This window comes from Scylla paramamosain, chromosome 9 (assembly GCF_035594125.1).
Source record: "Scylla paramamosain isolate STU-SP2022 chromosome 9, ASM3559412v1, whole genome shotgun sequence".
Taxonomy (NCBI): Eukaryota; Metazoa; Arthropoda; class Malacostraca; order Decapoda; family Portunidae; genus Scylla; species Scylla paramamosain.
The window spans coordinates 10,035,001-10,055,000 of NC_087159.1; the positions used below are offsets into that span (position 1 = coordinate 10,035,001).

The following is a 20,000-nucleotide window of genomic DNA, read 5'->3' on the forward strand; positions in this document are numbered from 1 at the left end:
GTGTGTGTGTGTGTGTGTGTGTGTGTGTGTTTTAAACAGTGAAGGGGAAAGATTAGGGAGCACTGACTCTGATTAATGATGGTGAAAATAACATTGCGTTGTTGTTATTGATGTTGTTGTTGTTGTTGTTGTTGTCGTTGTTGTTGTTGTTATAGTGACAGTTGTGGTGATGGTGGTGGCGTCGGGAGTGATGGTGACAGTGTTAATTGCTACACTTGTGATACTTTCAGCACAGCCGCGACTTTGCTGACCTCCTTTTCCGCAGCGCTGAGTGATTGGCAGGAATCCTTGGAAGATGCAAAAAAGGGTCTTAATACGTCACCGCAGAGGTTATAATGCTGGAGTCCGACGTCACTGGCTTGGCTTACCTCTCTCTCTCTCTCTCTCTCTCTCTCTCTCTCTCTCTCTCTCTCTCTCTCTCTCTCTCTCTCTCTCTCTCTCTCTCTCTCTCTCTCTCTCTCTGTGTGTGTGTGTGTGTGTGTGTGTGTGTGTGTGACACGTCTCCACCCGTCTTCATTTATTCATTTACTATTTTATATGGGCATCACTGGGTGTGATGGCAGCTGCCCCCGCCTTGCCTCAGTCTGCTGTGACGTGCAACAAACCTGTGTGGTAAGGATGTGGTGTTGTGAGTGTGCGTATGTTTGTGTCTTGCTGTTAAAAAAAAAAAAAACACGGGTCTGCCGGCAGCACGGTGATGGCGACAGCGTTACCGCGTACGATGGCGAGGCTGACTGGTTGCCTCAGCCAGCAAGTCTCCTGCTTCTCTTTTGAATGTGCTGTGATTCGATGCCTTACCTCTGTCAGGAGCAAGGACATCGCTGGTCCCAGCACGCCAGTTGTCTCCACTACGAGGGGTTCGAAGCGGTAACGCTGGGATAGTGCGGCGTAGCGCGTTTATTTGCGTTGCTCTGCAGCGGGGGCGGCGGCTCCGGGGGTCACCACACAGTCGGTGACATGAGGGGAGTTGAAGGTGTTGGATCAAGTGGCGTCTCCAAAAGTGTACTTGGTATTTAATCTGAAATATTCTTGAACATGATCTCTTATGTGTGTGTGTGTGTGTGTGTGTGTGTGTGTGTTGTAGTAGTAGTCCTATATACGTGTACCGGTTGTAACGATAAATGTTGCAACGACAGTTGGCAATACATTTTGATGACTTAGAAGCTGCATTATTATCCATTACTGTTTATTATTGTAACACAGGGCAGCCCCTCCCTAAACGCAGAACATGCTCTGTGCGTAGGGCCTCATCTTCCATGGGGAGGCCACATTTTGCGCGAGGGGACAAATTTGCTCATATGCGCAATGGATGCACATATTCGGAACCGCAAGGCGCGCGTAGAGCACCAAATCAGCTCGAGGAAGGAGAGAAAAGAGACTTGTAATCTGACGGCGCATGCGTCGCTGCAATGATTGACAGCACTCGATGTCTGACCAATCAGAAGGGGGCCAGGCACCTGCAGAACTACAGCAGTTGAAGAGATGTTGACGTGTCGTTCAAAAGACATCACGAGTCAGGTCATTTTGTATCTATGATACATTTGAGATAGGGAGAGGTGGAGGGGGGTCCAAATAAAATTTCGCTTAGGGGCCCAATTTGGTCAGGGCCGGTCCTGCTGCAACACTCTCCGGGGCTATATTACCTTGATAATCCTGCGCACACACATCCCCACACTCCCTTTCCAGCACACACAAATACACACACACACACACACACGCACACACACACACACACACACACACACACACACACATACAGTCAGTCACGTTCGCCTCCTGCCTTGTCTCTCTCCTCACCGCTCACATAAAAGCAGTAGAGGTACCAGCCGGCGAACACGAGGCGCAGCGGCCACAGAAGGGCGGGCAAGCGGTTGCTCTGAACCACCAGGCTGCGGTACATGTTGAAAGTCAGGTCCTGCAAGGGGATTGCCACTCCCTCTTCGCAGTACTGGCCAATTAGCGCTCTCACCACCCACAGCACTAAGCCAATCACCATCACACTCACCCCGACGCTCAGCCAAACCTAATAAAAAATAGACTAAATAAATAAGTAAATAAACAAATAAAAAAGAATGCCCAAATATTGTCAGTGTCCTCGTACAATATCTTATTTTTATATTAATTTGTTCTTTATTTTCATATATATATATATATATATATATATATATATATATATATATATATATATATATATATATATATATATATATATATATATATATATATATATATATATATATATATATATATATATATATATATATTCGTATTTTGTTCTAGCTATGTTTTCATATTTTTTTTTATTTACTTGTTCGATCAATTTATTTATTTTATTCAGTTGGGTGAATTATATTTTCATTTATGCATTTCTTCAGTCAGTTTGAGTTAGCGAGTTTCATTAGTTTTATGGTTTTTATTTAATATTCTTTTACAAGTTCAACTATCATGGAGCTGGAAGGAATTCATATTTGTCTTTCGCTTTTTTGTGCTTTTGGAGGTCATGCGGAGCTGCATATGAAAGTTGTGATTAAGAATCTTGCCAAGTTGTTTTTTCTCCCTTTTGTGCAATATTTTAGTGTTCTTTGCTGGGATGTTTGTGTTGTGTTGACCAAAATACGAATACCTTTATGTGTCGCTTTTTCTCCAAGGTCTTACATTTTTAGTTGCATATTCATGGACTGCAGATACCTTTTGCCATTTGCTGTAATGTGCCATCCTTTTCAAGTCACTGTGGGCTAATGATGAGGAGCATGCTCGCATTGAATTTGAAATATATGTGGACATTATGCTAAAACTCTTCTCTTACACGGTCTAGATGTCACAAAAGAACTCAAAAACAAACAATAATGAACCACTAACCCCTAACTAGACCATTCCTTGTAACTGTTGGTTATTCAAAATTGTTCTTTGTATTAATCTGAAATATTCTTGAACATGATTTTTTATGTCTCTTATGTTCTACTCTGCTAGTTGAATAACACAAAGAACGAATTTGTGAAGTGACCAACACATTGTTTGCTTTCTACTTGCAAAAAGTCATCCCCCAACCACTGATCACCGATGTAATTTTTTTCTCTCTCATTCATAACGCTCGCCAAAACATGGGTCGTCTTTGCCAATCGTGTACACATAACGGGGAAAATGCAATGACTGTGAAATTCCGTAACTGAGACTCCAAGTAATAAGAACATAAGAACATAAGAAATAAGGGAAGCTGCAAGAAGCGACCAGGCTTACACGTGTATGAAATATACCTACCTATTTCCGCCTATCATCCCCATCCATAAACCCGTCTAATCTTCTCTTAAAGCTCCCTAATGTCTTAGCACTAACAACATGATAACTGAGTCCGTTCTACTCATCTACCACTCTATTTGATAACTAATTTCTTCCTAGTTTAAAGCGCAAGCAAATTTGCATGTGACATTTGTTCATAACATTTCTGATTTTGCCACGGACCTGGTTGCACACGTGTCTCGAGCGCCAGCGTCTGAATTATGGTGAAAACTCTTGGTTGGGCCGCTGAAAATGAGACTGCGCCACAACTCTTCCCAGCATGTCCGTGTGACGAGCAGTGTTATAGGAAAAATTCAAGGACAAGTATGGCGGCGCTCTATGTGAACTGCTAGAGTAGAGTGCCTTATCGACTACTCCTTGTGGGTTTGTTGCCTTCTCACAGCTTTTCTTAACCTTTTATTGCTAAGGTATTTCTTCAAATATAATAAAATGTGATGCAAGTTTAGTATTTAATTCTTAAAGATACAACTGACAACACAATGAGTGATCAATGAGTTCAAACTTTTTTGTAGTTGCAGTTGTATTTTTGATTCATAAAAATAAGAATCCAGGGTTAAAATGCCATACTGTCATTATCATTTAAAGAGTTAATGTTCATTTATTCTGTACCGTGACCCATTATTCTCTGCCGTGACTTGTTAGCTGTGACTAATGACTGCCCTCCCATGGCCCTGCATCACCTGCCTGGAGGGTAAAGGGGGACAGCACGGCGAAGGCGCGGCTCCTCTCCTTGGGCGCTGGGGAGGTGCAGGCCGAGGACTCCATGAAGTAAGGCCGCGTGAAGTCCACCACTGTCTCCCTGGTGGCTACAAAGTGACCTTAGTTAAGTGACTTCGTAATGACGCACGGCCAAGAACGATCTCTTTTAGTATGACCTGTGACCCTATTACCTTTGACATTTCTGACCTGCACCCACTCCTGACCCCTGCCGTGGTGCATTCCTCGCTGGTGTAGCATTTCAGCAAAGAAATATATGTTATGCATTCGTTAACAAAGGTTGTATTTTACGTTCAGAGGAAGATAAGGCTTAGTATTGTTCCCATGAGAATAGTATCGTTTTAATTCCAGGAATCAACAATTTAGCAAAACAGAAAAAAAAAAAACAGTTTAAGTTAGATAGATTATTTAAAAAATGCTATTTATGTTTAGAGAGTAAGAAAATGAATCGTATTTTCATAACTGAGATTATATTTCCACTTCTGTGAATCAATGTTTCATTATAAAAATATTATTATAGTTTCTGATTAATGATTTATTCATAGAGATATACAAAGAAGCTCAATATTTTCCTCATGAAAAATCATTACATAAAAATGGTGAAAAAAAGCTTTCGTGAATCGATATTGCAACAAAAAATATATTTGCTCCCATTCAACTAGTAGCAGCAGAAATCTACTGTTTCCTTACAGAAAAAAAGACAGTACTTTCGTGTAAAAAAAAAATTGTCGTGACTTACACAGGTATATTAATTAATTCATGTATCAATATTATAGCGGAAAAAAAATATATTGTACTTATATGTACTCTGCATTAGATGATGGACAGTTCAGTTGAGCTATCAGAGCACAGTTGAGTTTTCATAGAGATATAGATAGAAAGATAGATAGATAGATAGAGAGAGAGAGAGAGAGAGAGAGAGAGAGAGAGAGAGAGAGAGAGAGAGAGAGAGAGAGAGAGAGAGAAAGAGAGAGACAGGATAAAATTAGACTTTTCTTCGCACAGCAATTCCCCCGTGGCACACATGAAACTATTAATTACTGCATTCCATTCTTTACCTGTGATGGTGATTTCATTAATGGCCAAGTGTGCTTCACCTCGAGCCACCATTCCAATCATTCCAGTCACCGTACCGTCAGCCTGTGGTCCTCCCCACTGACCACCCTCCTCTAGCACCACCTCGTACCTGCATCCGCCACGGTAACAAAGAGCAAGAGAGGTAGGAAGTGAAAGCCAAGAGGAGGACGGGAGGCGATGAGGGAACGGTTGAAGGAGCCACAAGGAATCAAAGAAATGGAAACAAAATGAATACGAGGAGAAAGAGAAGAGGGGGAATAAATGAAGACCAGAGGGAAGAAGGGGAAGAGAGGAATAAACAGAGGAGAGAGAGAGAGAGAGAGAGAGAGAGAGAGAGAGAGAGAGAGAGAGAGAGAGAGAGAGAGAGAGAGAGAGAGAGAGAGAGAGAGAGAAAATTGAAAAGAAAAATACGGAGAGGCAAGACAACGCAAGAAAGAAACAGAAAGGCAAATAAGCAAAACTGAGAAACGAGACCAAAAAGAGAGAAGTAAAAAAAAAAAAAAACGAGAAGCAAATACAAGACAAGACAGAGAGAGAGAGAGAGAGAGAGGAGAGAGAGAGAGAGAGAGAGAGAGAGAGAGAGAGAGAGAGAGAGAGAGAGAGAGAGAGAGAGAGAGGAATACAGAGACAGAGAGAGGAATACCCGATAGAATAGAAAAGACAATAAGTAATAAGTAATGCTCGGATATATGAGACGAGATAGTGGCTGAATTTTGAGTCACACAGAGACGAGGGAAGCGTAATGAACAACTATAACAGGAGAAATAAATACAGCAATTCAGAACGATCAACCCTGACAATATTCCCAAGGGCACGCGAGGATGACTCAAAGGGAACTCACGTAAAGTTAAGGGCCTGACTCAGGGTGTTGAGGATGCTGACGTCGATCCCGGCATCAGCCCCTACTTGTCCCCCTGCCCCCTTACGTAATCCGAAAAAGGGCCAGTTATCCACCGCCGACACCTGGAGAAAGGGACAGGTGGGTAGATTGGTGGATAGATAAGATGGTAGATAGACTGATGGGTAGATTGGTGGATAGATAGATTGATGGATAGATAGGAAGATAGATTAATAGATTAGTTAATGGAGAGAGAGAGAGAGAGAGAGAGAGAGAGAGAGAGAGAGAGAGAGAGAGAGAGAGAGAGAGAGAGAGGACTAGACAAAGAGACAGAGGGACAAACAGAAAGACAGACAGACAGGCAGACAAAAAGCTAGACAAACAGACAGACAGACAGAAATGAAAAAAAAAAATCTTGAATAAAAAATATCCAAAAGAAAAAGAAAAAAAAAACAATGTGCACTATCTTAGCATTTAATCCTCACTGTGTGTGTCAGCTGGAGATCATCGAGCACAAAAACCAAACACTGACTTAAATTAATTACGTTTTCAGAATTAGTGTCAAAGCGTGATATTGTATCAATTTAAAGACTCCTGTTTTCCTCACAAAATACTGTGGTGTGAGATATTTCTTGGTTTTTAGATTTTCTACCTGTCTGCTTCCCTCGCTCGACTTCGTATCATGTAGCGCAGCAGAACAAGAAAAAAAAGTCTTTTTAGTGTTACGTTTATATTTTTCTCTAAGAATCTTATTATCTGCCCGAAGTTTTCTTTTTATTGTTTTCGTGTTTGTGTGTGTGTGTGTGTGTGTGTGTGTGTGTGTGTGTGTGTGTGTGTGTGTGTGTGTGTGTGTGTGTGTTAATGTGGTTAGTTAACTGACTTAGCTAATTAGATGATATTTTTCTTCTTTACGGAAGAGCGACAAGAAACGTTTAATACTGGTGGTGTTGGCAGTGGTAGTAATAGTAATAGTAGCAGTAGCAGTTACAGTAGTAGTTATAGTAGTTATAGAAGTATAGTTATAGTAATAGTAGTAGTAAACATCGTAGTAGAATGGATGGAGTAAATAATAACGATGATGATTTTGATGATGATGATGATGATGATAGTGATAATAATAATAATGCTAATAATGTTAATGCTAATAATAATAATAATAATAATAATAATAATAATAATAATAATAATAATAATAATAATAACAATAATGATAATCTGTCTACAAATTTTCATAACAGATGACTTTCAGATCGGGATAACCAATACAAGACGACACGCCTTGTCTCAGTGAAGGAATAATGACATACGGGAGGGTATTGTCAGTTCCCTTACACCATTACTGCCAGTGGTCTTTCACTATGCGCAGAGTTTAGTAACCTTGAACTTCTTCCCCTGGAGGTCCGCGGGAGGGAGTGAGCGTGGATCCGATGACATCTCCATCAGGTAGCTCCTCGACTTACTGCTGAGCTCTTCACTTTCGTCCCCTTCTTGAAACTTCTCCCAGCTGACAAAGAGAACAGGAAGAAGTGACATTTTTCGTTTGTGTAAAATGAGCTTTCCATGCCGCCAACAAGTATTTTATTATAGTACGTTAAAGGTACATAATATCTGCATATATAGATCAAATTGAACAACAGTTACATTTGGAATGAGAGAGGAGACTGGATCTCAAACAAGATGGAACATCTTGTTTGAGAACACCTTGTTGGAAAATATTTAGCTGTGAGGTTGTTAGTGCGAGTAAATAGGAAGCTGTTTGAGAGCATTAGACAAATTTTTAGCCAGAGAAAACATTCATGTATAAGCATAATTTATACCGGGACTGCGACGTGTAAGCTTACTCATCTCGTGCAGCTTCCCTTAGTTCATATGAGATATGAGAGTTGCTTACCGTGTAGTTCCTTTGCTGTTCGTGACGAGTGAGAAGATAATTATTCTGCCTCCTCCTACTCTTCTACCTCCTTCTCCACGTGTCGCTCTTTTTAACTTGATAAAAAATGAGTTTCTCTTATTTTCGACGTACATTTGAAACAGTTGCAAAAAAAAAGAAAAACCCACTGTCACACGTGCTCCAGCACACACACACACACACACACACACACACACACACACACACACACACACACACACACACACACATTGCAATTGACTCTTACAGTACGCTAAGGATCTCATTAGTGCTAGAGAGAGAGAGAGAGAGAGAGAGAGAGAGAGAGAGAGAGAGAGAGAGAGAGAGAGAGAGAGAGAGAGAGAGAGAGAGAGGTGGAAAGAATGTTACTTGTTATTGCTTAGCCTGGAGGGAGACAAGAGTTGGGATCAAGAAGGAAGAAGAACCGAGTGAAGGAGGAAAAGATATGAAGGAAGAAGGGAGAACGGAAGAGGGGAGAAAAGAAAAAAGAAAATTAGGTAAAAAATTAAAATAAAGAATAAAAAATAAAAAAAAAAGTAAAAAGAAAAGTAGAAGAGGAGAAGGAGGAGGAGGAAGATGAGGAAGAATAAGAGGGAGAAGAATTAACTGTAGCAGTAGCAGCAGCAAGAGCAGTAGTAGTGCTTGTAGTAGTAGTAGTAGTAGTAGCAGCAGTATTAGTTGTACTAATAGTAACAGTAGCAGCAGTAGTAGCATTAATAGTAGTAGTAATTGTAGTAGCAGCAGTAGCAGTAGCAGTAGCAATAGCAGCAATAGTAACAGTGGTAATGATAAAAGTATTAATAGTAAAAGTAGTAGTAGTAGTAGTAGTAGTAGTAGTAGTAGTAGTAGTAGCAGCAGCAGTAGTAGTAGTAGTAGTAGTAGTAGCAGTAGTAGTAGTAGTAGTAGTAGTAGTAGTAGTAGTAGTAGTAGTAGTAGTAGTAGTAGTAGTAAGAGCTTTTTTTATGTAGGAGGGACACAGGCCAAGGGCAACAAAAATCTAATAAAAAAAAATAAAAACCCACTGAAATGCCGGTGCCTCAATAGGGTCCGAAGCGGTAGTCAGAAATTAAAGGATAAGTGTCTTGAAACCTCCCTTTTGAAGGAATTCGAGTCATAGGAAGGTGGAAATGGAGAAGCAGGCAGGCAGTTCCAGAGTTTACCAGAGAAAGGGATGAATGATTGAGAATACCGGTTAACTCTTGCATTACAGGGGTGGACAGAATAGGGATGAGAAAAAGAAGAAAGTCTTGTGCAGCGAGGACGCGGCAGGAGGGGAGGCATGCAGTTAGCAAGATCAGAAGAGCAGTTAGCATGAAAATCGCGGTAGAAGATAGCTAGAGATGTAACATTGCGGCGATGAGAAAGAGGCTGAAGATAGTCAGTTAGAGGAGAGGAGTTGATGGGACGAAAAGCTTTTGATTCCACCCTGTCTAATAGAGCGGTATGAGTAGAATACCCCAGACATGTGAAACATACTCCATACATGGACGGGTAAGGCCCTTGCACAGAGTTAGCAGCTGGGGAAGAAAGAAAAACTGGCGGAGACGTCTCAGAACACCTAACTTAATAGGAGCTGTTTTAGCTAGAGATGTGATTTGAAGTTTCCAGTTTAGATTATAAGAAAAGGACAGACCGAGGATGTTCAGTGTAGAAGAGAGGGACAGTGAATGTCATTGAAAAAGAGGGGATAGTTGTCTGGAAGGTTGTGTCGAGTTGATAGATGGAGGAATTGAGTTTTTGAGGCATTGAACAATTCCAAGTTTGCTCTGCCCCAATCAGAAATTTTAGAGAGATCTGAAGTCAGGCGTTCTGTATAGTAGTAATAGCAGCAGCAGCAGCAGCAGCAGTAGTAAAAGAAGAAGAAGAAGAAGAAAGCGCAGAAAAAAAAGTAAAAAGAAAAGAAAAGAAATAAGAAAAGATTAAAAACAAAAGAAGAACTAGAGGAAAGGAAGAATGCAAAAGAAGAAAACTTAATTATGATTGGATGAAAAATCAGGTCAGAGAGAAAAGAGAACGAGCAAACAAAGAGAAATGACAAAAATAAATAAAAAGATAAAAACCGAACTGAACTGAACTGAGCGGAGAAGACTTACTCACCATCTCTACGATTCTGGTCATGTTTTGCTGCCGGCACATAAGGATTACAAGGGTTGGATGGTGGGGGCCGTCAGAAGGGACTAGATTCGGCAACACTTTTAGGCGTTCGTGGAGGGAATCTGTACCGCAGCTCCTCACTTCCACCGCCTCTGTTGTCACTGCTGGACTTCTCCCCTGCTCCACTGACTCAGCTTCCCTAGCGGTGTCTGTTTGCAGTGATATGTTCCCGAAGCAGAGTGATTTATCAAAGCTAGTTTCTATTTTTGTCTACGCATGAAGAATAGTAAGATATTTGTTGACGTGAATGGAGTTTTCGATGTATCAGAGTTTGCTTTGAGAGAGAGAGAGAGAGAGAGAGAGAGAGAGAGAGAGAGAGAGAGAGAGAGAGAGAGAGTAAAATCTTATTTTATAAAGACTTGAATTCGTTCCGGGAATTTTCTAATAGTATGAAAATATTGTGTTATTCCACTTTATGTATAATTTCGTTATTGTCAAAACTAAACTTTAATAAAGAAATGTGATGGGACAATTACTGAATATTTTCCTACCTGAGAGAAACTTCTTCCACACCACCAGCACCTTGTTTTCGTAAGTCCCGCATGCAAGATCCTTTGAGAGGGAGGACAGGTAGTGGTGAGCGCCGTCCGCCTCGCTCAGGCTGCGGCGGGAAAAAGGGAAATGTCCAATGTTTTTGTGGCGGAAGACACGCTTACACGATTTTCCAGAAACTGGTTGTACGAGAAGAGAGAGAGAGAGAGAGAGAGAGAGAGAGAGAGAATATATAATACTGCGCCTATGTGAGATACACAGTTTTAAATCATAAGAACTTCCCTTCCTTGAAGAAGTGAGGCTACTGTAAGTAGTTTCTGTAAAAATATCCGGATTCTTACGTATTTTCCATACGCTCATAATAATAGTGTTTCTGTATACGAGTGTTATGTAATGCAGTAGAATGATGGATAAGTATACAAAATATTTTCTGTATTTTTCTGTTCACTTATCTTAAATCCTATGAAGTTTCTCCCATTAAATGTCGAGAGCAGTGATTAACTCAGTGATCGAAATACTCCTAGTGGTAGGAAAGTAATTTTGGTGATGCGACCTCTCCGTGCAGCTGCTTCTCGAGGCACACACGCGCTCTTCAGATGTCACTCCCGGAAAAAGCTTCTCTTGCTTTACGGAATGGCAAACTCGAGTTCATTGATGCCGAGCTTGAAACCTGCTGGTGTGCATGGCTTGAATGTAGCATTTGTGTTGAAATGTAGCACACCCCACGCAGCAATTTCGTTTTTGTTGTTGTTGTTGTTGCTGTTGTTGTTGTTGATGTTGTTGTTGCTGCTGCTGTTGTTGTTGTTGTTGTTGTGAGTGTGTATGCGTCAGGGTTGGATCCATGTAGGTTCCATATGGCAGACGGGTCGGCCATCGAGCATGTAAGGTCAGCCCGGGTCGTATCGTGACGTCAACTGACACCACCGTCTCGCACACTCTCCTGTCTGACCACAGCCATTCTCCAACCCTGATGTGTGACAATAATGAAGACAGAGAAAAAAAAATAAGAAGAAAAAAGGTGTAGAAATAATGGGTAATAAGTGCATCAGTCAGTGAGTGAATAGGAAGGAGTGGGGCTGGTGACGCACTGCTCGCTCCCTGGCTGGCCCTCCCTCCCGTCTTACTTGTACTCGATTACACAATATCATGGGCTCGCATTCGTACCCTTACTCGGACTCTTACTCGGACTTAAAGAACTCGACAATTTTACGAATACTTTAGAGAACAACCAACAAAATTCAAAATGCAGTTCGGTGTTTGACAAAGGTAGAGGTAAGGTCAGGGTAACAAGAATCTGTCTTTAGGGAGGCCAGGGGCAGCATTATGAGTTATGACATGTGTCTTAGGTATGGCAAATGAGTATTGTAACTTAAAATGTCTATCATAAGTTGTATGTCATAAATTGAGCGAAACCGTCAATCATAACCGTCTGTTATATGTAGCGCTTACTTGATTTCAAATACTAAAAGACGAAGCAGAAACTGCCGTTTACTACTAATTTATAGCTTCTATAAATTTCTTTGCTTTTATGTATTAGAAGAGACACAGTGGGCAAGATAGTAATTCAATCTTTGAAATACAGTAAAATGTGATCCCGTAGGAGCGCCTCGATGTAAACAGACAGTTTTCATCATATCCTTGGTGGCAAGGATAGCTCTCTCGATGATCACCAAGGCCATCACTACTGGACAATTGCATTTTTCCAGTATCTTCTCCCAGCAGCAAGATATCAAAGTGTTATAATCACTTTCATTTCGGGGGTTAAGTGGATTTCTCCTTTCTGTGTCACTCTGCAAGGCTTCCCTCTCTATAGATCGGTGACAAAGAGAATACCTGCACGCTCTAAACACTATCGCCTGATGAATTCCGTGTCATTAAGCTCATTCAATACGTCCTATCTGGGTAAATAATTCCTGAACTGGAGATGTGGGGCGGCCATCTCGGTAAAGGGAGCGTCTGTCATAAGCCGCTTGGAAAGGGTGAACGTATTCTCAGCATCACGCGCCAAGTTCTGACAGACGTGCGCAGTTTTTTACAAGAATGCATCCTTTTGTTTATAACTATGACACGTTTCATACCTAAGACTCGCTAGGACTGCTTCGTGAATACGGGCCCGGCAGGTGACCTGGAATGGGGCCAGTGAGGTTATAATGGGGAGTTTTCAGAACTAAACCGCTAGATGTCGTTGTTGCTCATCTAACTGTAGGAAAGAGAGCTAAAATATTGTTGTAGTAAATCCCAGATGCGTAAATATGCATAGAACATTGATCATCATGATACTATTGAAATGATGTATCGACTTTTCAATATCCGGTATGGATAATATTGAGATAATGTGGTCAAATTACTTATTTTTTTTGTGTGATTATCAAGTAAACTGCTAGCATTATCTTAAATAAAGCATATTACAAGTATAAAAACTATTGATTTGGACAATGGAAAAAAAAATCACACTGTACTATATAGTATGACACAACCTACTCAGTAACATCGTGATATATGGCTCTATTTTTTTTTTTTTTATAGGGATTTTAACATCCCTCTCACGAAGCGAGCGACAAGGCAAAGTAATCGAGAACCAAAAACAAACATCTCTCAGGCGATCCTTGAGTGACGGGAGAGGAGTACAACAAACTTTTTCACCAGTTTTGTAGTGAAGATGGGCACCGCAGCAACATTCAACATCTTGTCCAACAACGTGTTTCTTAAGTTCAACCAGCGCGGCCGAGTCAGGTGTTTGTTTTGGTTAGAGATACAGCATTACTATCGCCAGGACACTCGAGTTGCCAATTTTTCTCTATTAAAATTGCCGTTTCCATAAACTAGGAAGGAGATCTATGTAATTTGGACTTTTGACTGTCACAGACATGTTACACATAAGAACATAAGAAATAAGGGAAGCTGCAAGAAGCGACCAGGCTTACACGTGGCAGTCCTTGTATGAAACACACCTACCTATTTCCATCTGCTATCCCCATCCATAAACTTGTCTAATCTTCTCTTAAAGCTCTCTAGTGTCCTAGCACTAACTACATGATTACTGAGTCCGTTCCACTCATCTACCACTCTATTTGAGAACCAATTTTTTCCTATCTCCTTCCTAAACCTAAATTTTTCAAGCCTGAACCCGTTATTTCTTGTTCTACCCTGGTTGCTGATCCTAAGAATTTTGCTTACATCTCCCTTGTTATAACCCTTATACCACTTAAAGACTTCTATCAGGTCCCCTCTTAACCTGCGTCTCGCCTTTATGTTTACTGTCGTCTAGATTAAGACGTTTCCAATCAAGAGTGTATTCATTTGGAAATCTTAAGATGACCAAATAAATCTAAATGCCGATTCACTAGAAAATCAACTTATATACATTTGCTCATGAAAAGAGTTTGATTTTACTTGTGTTACTACTTAGAAGGGATTACGTAGAAAATATATTATATAAGCCCATTGCATCTTCATGTAAATAGAATAACACTGTAGGTATATCTGATATTGCTTGTATGTGAGAGAAGAGTTTGTGTCTGTGCTGCCACCTGGTGACAACCACTAGTTCTGAAAACTCCGCATTATGAAGTGTAGCCGCACCAGTTTCCACTTCTGTTATTAATCTGTCAGCACCTTGATGTAATCATAGGAAGCGAGAAACAACTATCAAATGCTTCCTGGATTAACAGGCTGCTTCACTGTGAGGCGCTCAGCAATAAAACTCCCATCAGGCATCAAGCAACATTTACAGAAACTCCTCCCGCATGAAATCAAACTTTCAGTTAAATTCTGAAATTTATGGTCGCTAGCCCGTGTGAAAGAGGTACGGGTAACAACTGCTAAACAGGTCTGGTGATCTACCTAACAAGATCTGTTAACCTGTTATTTGTATTTAAGTTTCATTACCGGTTTTACAATGACGCACACACACACACACACACACACACACACACACACACACACACACACACACACACACACACACTATACGAGTATGTTGAAAAAAAAAAATATATATATATATATATATATATATATATATATATATATATATATATATATATATATATATATATATATATATATATATATATATATATATATATATATATATATATGGACTCGAGTACAACACAAAATATTCGTACTTGGACTCGAATTTAAGTATAAAACGGAGTACTTGTACTAGGACTCGTGATATTGTAATGTAATCATACTCATAATCGAATATAAAATAACAAACTCAGTAAGATCGGGCGAGGGGAAAAAAATTCTAGAAAAAGGCTGCTCAACATGCCGTTCCCAGAAAAGAGAACAGAGGCAGGAGTCAGCTACTGGTTCTTTGCGATTTTGCGACCAGTAATTAAGTGATGACACTCTAGGGAAGGTAACTGTAATGAAGCTCCCGAAGTTTACAAAGATTTCCAATTCCAGAAAGTGAGAAATAATCAGCGTGAGAGCAAAAGGTGAGACGACGCAACGTATCGCTCTGCCAAGTATTATATGGACTAAGGCAATCATCGGTATTGGTCTGCATTGACGGCATCATTCGCAGAGGCAAGATTAAAGGTTATCCTTCTGCGGAATGTGGGTGTGAGAAATCTCTTCCTGGAGTCTTATATGAAGACGCTGGCAGAATACGAGTTAATTAAAGGCATCAGGTGATTAATAGGTATTAACGAAAGGGAACTGGCGGAGTAATAATTCTGGAGGGAGGTGTATGACTGTGACTTTCTTAAGTGCATAGATCTCAAAGGCTGATGCTGCGGCGACGCTGACACCGGCATGATGCACAAGATAACACAAAGAAACTCTAAAAAAGCAAATTAATAGATGAATGAAATAAATAGATAAATACATAAATAAAAGATAGATAAAATTAAAAGTTAATAAATAATTACAGAATACTGGCTCATATGGATTTGCTCGTGATAAACTACACTATTTATTCCAAAATAAGAAATACAAGACAGCAAAGACGAAAACTTCTTTCTACCCAAACAAAAAATTCTATTCACAGTCAACTAGGTCACGTTAGAAAAGTAGTAATGATCAACATTGAGAAAATACAGTTTTCTAAAGATACTGAAGGCGAGGTTAGTGCAAACATGACATATCCTGGAGAGATTAATGCAAATGTGTAACTGTGGAGACAGGACAGCGTTATTTCTGCTCAGATCCAGCGTAACACAACGAGGTAAACACGTCAAGCAGAACACAGGCGCGCAGTTCCGCACATATGTAAACACACACACACACACAAAGCAGGAATGAGAGAATATTGTTTACGAGAATTACTATGACAAGTGGCTCATTATAAGACTTTACCCAGTTATATTAGTAGTGTTAATTTCAATTGAACTGCCACTGTCTAACTGGCGATGAAAAACCAAAACTGCTCGAATAATTTTGCTCATGATACGAAGAACCAGAGCGAAGAATCCAGGAAAGCACCAAGAAGATATTATGTTAATAACGCCTAACTTGGAGAATGGAATCCAGTGTAGACTAATGCAATGTTTTAAATATGAAGGGAGCAGAGAGGTGGCGAAAACTGAATAAAAGATAAAGGAATGAAGAGGACACGAGAAAGGAAAGAAAAAAGAATTTAAATGGAATATCAATAGACAGGAGTAAAAAGAAAATATGATACAGAAAAATAAAAAGAAACTGGTACGGAATAACAGATGAGCGGTAAAAGGAATTCGAGAGCAAGAAAGCACAAATGAAAGTGGAAGAAGAAGAGTTAAAAAAAAAAAAAATCTATGAGAGCATAAAAAAAAAATGCTGAAAAAAATGTAGGGAAAATTCAGAAAAAAAAATCAAACAATCATCAATTAAAAAAAAAATCCACTTGAAATATTTGAAACATCAGACACACCTCTTATTGTACACAAATGTGGATGCCACAAAAATAAAAAAATAAAAAATAAATAAATAAAATAAATCAATCAAATAAATGATAATAATAATGATAATCTTTCATAATTCCTAAAATAGATAATGATAATGGTAATTCCGACATTGATTTTCCTACTTTCATTAGGAAGACTTTTTTTTTTTTATGAGAGCGGGAAGACAGCTAAGGAAAAAAAAAAAAGTAAAGCAGGGAAGAACCACATTAACACGGCGGAGTGAAGGGACCTGCAGGTAATGAGTCACTGTGAGGGACATAAGGTAGTACGGTGAAATTCCATGGAGGCTGAAATTCAATCCACCCACAGTGGAAGAAACAAGAAACAGAACACCATGACGATCTGTGAATGTGAATGGAGCAACGTAATAGACTACATAACAACACAAATTGCGAATGAAAAGTGCACAATAAACCTGTGTAAATGATTAAAGAAAGTTTTGAAAAAAAAATGTGGATATAATTTCCAACCAAAGTTCTTAAATTTGAGGAATCATCGTGGGAATTGTGTGAAAAGAATCTACGTTCATTTAAAGTTTGTGATAAAAGACTAGTAGGCGTGGGAACATTGCCAACTCGAATCAGTCTTGTAAAAGTGTCATTGTTAGGGAACAAACAACGCTATCTGCTTCCAAATACGATTAAGTAAACGTCAAGTGTGCACGCAAGCAGCATACACACACACACACACACACCGCATAGTGTAGTGTAATGTAGTAGTTAGTACGCTCGGCTCACAACCAAGAAGTCCCGGGTTCGAATCCCGGGGGCGGCGAGGCAAATGGGCCCCTAAGGGCCCATTCATTAAACATTCATTACACACCTAGCACCGGTTCACCTAGCATCAAGTAGGTACGGGATGTAACCCAAGGGGATGTGACCTCGCTGTCCCGGTGTGTGGTGTGTCAGTGGTCTCAGTCCTACCCAAAGATCGGTCACTATGAACTCTGAGCTCTTTCCGGAGGGGAGCGGCTGGCTGGGTGACCAGCAGACGACCGTAAGTGAATCACACACACACACACACACACACACACACATAGAGTTAAATCATAAGACTAACACAAGGGCACGCAGCAGGACGAGCAATGTCTGCATACCGTATTACATGATTTTCGTCAGAAGCTGAAACCGAGATTCCCTTGTTTCGTAATTACCGATGGGAGGGAACGGGAAGCTCCAGGGAATCCTCACCCTGGCCGCGTTCCTTGCGTCCTAGACGGCTGAGTGATCGAGTCTGGCTGGACGGATATGCCGGGGTGATCACAGCACGAGCGGCGGTGTCGGCAGGGATGCAGGGCCCCGATGAGCTCCCGGCACTGGTGTGGGCAGGGACAGGCGGCAGACCGTGAGAATTGGTGGCGACAACCACCCCGAGGCTCGCTGAGGATGGAAGAGGAAATTCATGGATGACAAGAGAGAGAGAGAGAGAGAGAGAGAGAGAGAGAGAGAGAGAGAGAGAGAGAGAGAGAGAGAGAGAGAGAGAGAGAAACGGACAGACAAACAAACAGACTCACACACACACACACACACACACTCACACACACAGGATTTCCATCTCTCTCTGTTCCTGTCTGACAGTGACATCTCAGTTCCTAGAATCTAGGCCTGTCCGTGCCTATCACTATTCTCTTTGGGGGCGCGGGTATTACACATTGAAAAGAGACCACCAGCCTTGCACGGGATTCGAACTTCGGACTTTGAGGCAGGTTGTGAGCTCATACCACTGGCCAGTGCATCACGGTTTGTGTGTGTGTGTGTGTGTGTGTGTGTGTTGGGGGGGTGGGGGAGGAATTAGCGTTCATCTATTCTCTCTCTTAATTTAGACTATCTTTTACATAGTATGACTTCTGCGTGTGCTTTCCTACTATATGACACACACACACACACACACACACACACACACACACACACACACACATACACAGATGAAATTTACATATATTACCACTAATTTGTATTTACTTACCGACAACAACACTCTGCTGAAATAATAATTTTGAGTTTACTTTGTGAATATGTGAGTGACTGCTGTCTTGAAATTTACGGTGCAGAGTTCTGTGTCTGGCGATTTAAGTTCACATTTCCATGCTCGTGAATACGCGGAGTAATTAACCTTGACTCTCCTTTGGCGAACACAACGCAGCAGTAACATCCGTATTTTTGTAATACATAATTTGAAAACATATTCTCTCGCCTGCTGACCTAACGGAAAATTGTAAACCTCCGTTAGAAGCTTATCTAAGTTTCATGTACTTGAAAATATGATATTGGCTGGAAAATATAAAAAGCAGAGTTTTAGAATCTCTAGTCCAGAGTAAAGAAAAGTGTCTGGAGGGATGTGGTAGTGATGGTGATGATGGTAAAAATAGCGTTGGTAAGGTGGTGTTCCCTTACTCGGCTGTTTGTCACGCCAGTGGCAAGAACATTTGATTTAAAGTAGCGTGATATGAGTAGGCTTGAAAGAAAGTTTGAATCAAGTCAATATATGCAATTTATTTACACCAACAAGAGTTAACTCGTTAAGGGGTATTGTAGTAACATGGTGGTGTTAGGTCTCTGATTACTGGAGAGACTAACAGTACGTCACTGTGTTTTGTATCAGTGACATTACTTCGCTTAGTTTTATAGTCTGTTTAGAGTTTGTGCACACACTAACGATACGGCCCTCCGTCGGCCGGCAGGGTTCACAGGACGCGGCCACTTGCAGCGAGCATCACTCCCTTTCTCTCCTCTGCCTCGGAAGGTGCCGCCGGCTAACATACAGCGGACGTACAGTAGACATAACATCAGCATTTGCATCAGCACCACGTAATCAGGATGGCACCTGCTATTGTGTTAGTTGGCGATATTTGTTCAGACGAACAACAGGGAAGTGTCCTGTACAAAATAAACAAAGGACAACTTCCGTGATGTTTAACAAAGAGTCTGTTCTTTCCTATCCTTACCTACTTATGGGTACAGAAAGAACGTAAGGATCTCGGCTTGCAATAAACTTCTTTGGTGATATTTCGTGGTTAGGTCACCGCTACAAGCCATCGTGTCTCAGGTGGTGTGCGCATCAGGCCTCAAGGTGTAATATAGAGTTATGCAAAATATAAAATAATATGGTTACCACAGCCAACTTTAATCCAATCACGACTTCAATGCCACAGCCGCAGAAACGTACCTCACGGACTGACCTACATACATACATACATACATATATATACATACATATATACATACATTCACATATTCATGAAGACACAGCTATATAGTGGATGGACAAGTCGGCCAATAGACTAGCCTGGATTTTCTGATATACAGTGACCCACGAAAATTAATTTTAAAGACTATTGCAAGTTGATACCCTCCCTCCCCACCACCACCACCATCACCACCACCAGCTTCCCCCACTACGCCCTTTTGTCATCACGTGGGTGAGTTCAAATTATACTAGTTAAAGAACCGATTAATTTTTTCGAGGGTTCCGCAGTCAGGCAATGGGGCGCTGAGAGGAGAATTCATAGCACTCGTTTGTTATGGCTGGGAGGGATTTACTTGCGCACGTGTACTGCCTTTGTGCTGCAGTCTTGCACATGGAGCCTCAGGGGAATTACAGGACGACTGAAATAATTCTT

General features: G+C 40.8%; 1 protein-coding gene across 7 annotated transcripts in view; it reads right to left on the reverse strand.

The window, feature by feature from the left end:
• Positions 1 to 20,000, reverse strand: part of LOC135103551 (uncharacterized) — a 25,967-nt gene that overhangs the window by 3,842 nt on the left and 2,125 nt on the right. For 3 of the 7 annotated variants that reach the window (XM_064009979.1, XM_064009980.1, XM_064009978.1), the window contains exons 2-10: positions 17,535 to 17,760; positions 10,484 to 10,593; positions 9,936 to 10,141; positions 7,821 to 7,915; positions 7,307 to 7,433; positions 5,933 to 6,054; positions 5,073 to 5,551; positions 3,982 to 4,103; positions 1,798 to 2,023 (exon numbers count right to left, since the gene is read on the reverse strand). In XM_064009979.1, coding sequence (XP_063866049.1) covers positions 1,798 to 2,023; positions 3,982 to 4,103; positions 5,073 to 5,551; positions 5,933 to 6,054; positions 7,307 to 7,433; positions 7,821 to 7,915; positions 9,936 to 10,141; positions 10,484 to 10,593; positions 17,535 to 17,760 — 1,713 coding nt within the window. Of the gene's footprint in view, positions 1 to 1,797; positions 2,024 to 3,981; positions 4,104 to 5,072; positions 5,552 to 5,932; positions 6,055 to 7,306; positions 7,434 to 7,820; positions 7,916 to 9,935; positions 10,142 to 10,483; positions 10,594 to 17,534; positions 17,761 to 20,000 lie in introns of those variants that run through there. The other 4 variants (XM_064009981.1, XM_064009984.1, XM_064009982.1 and 1 more) reach the window with 4 other exon arrangements.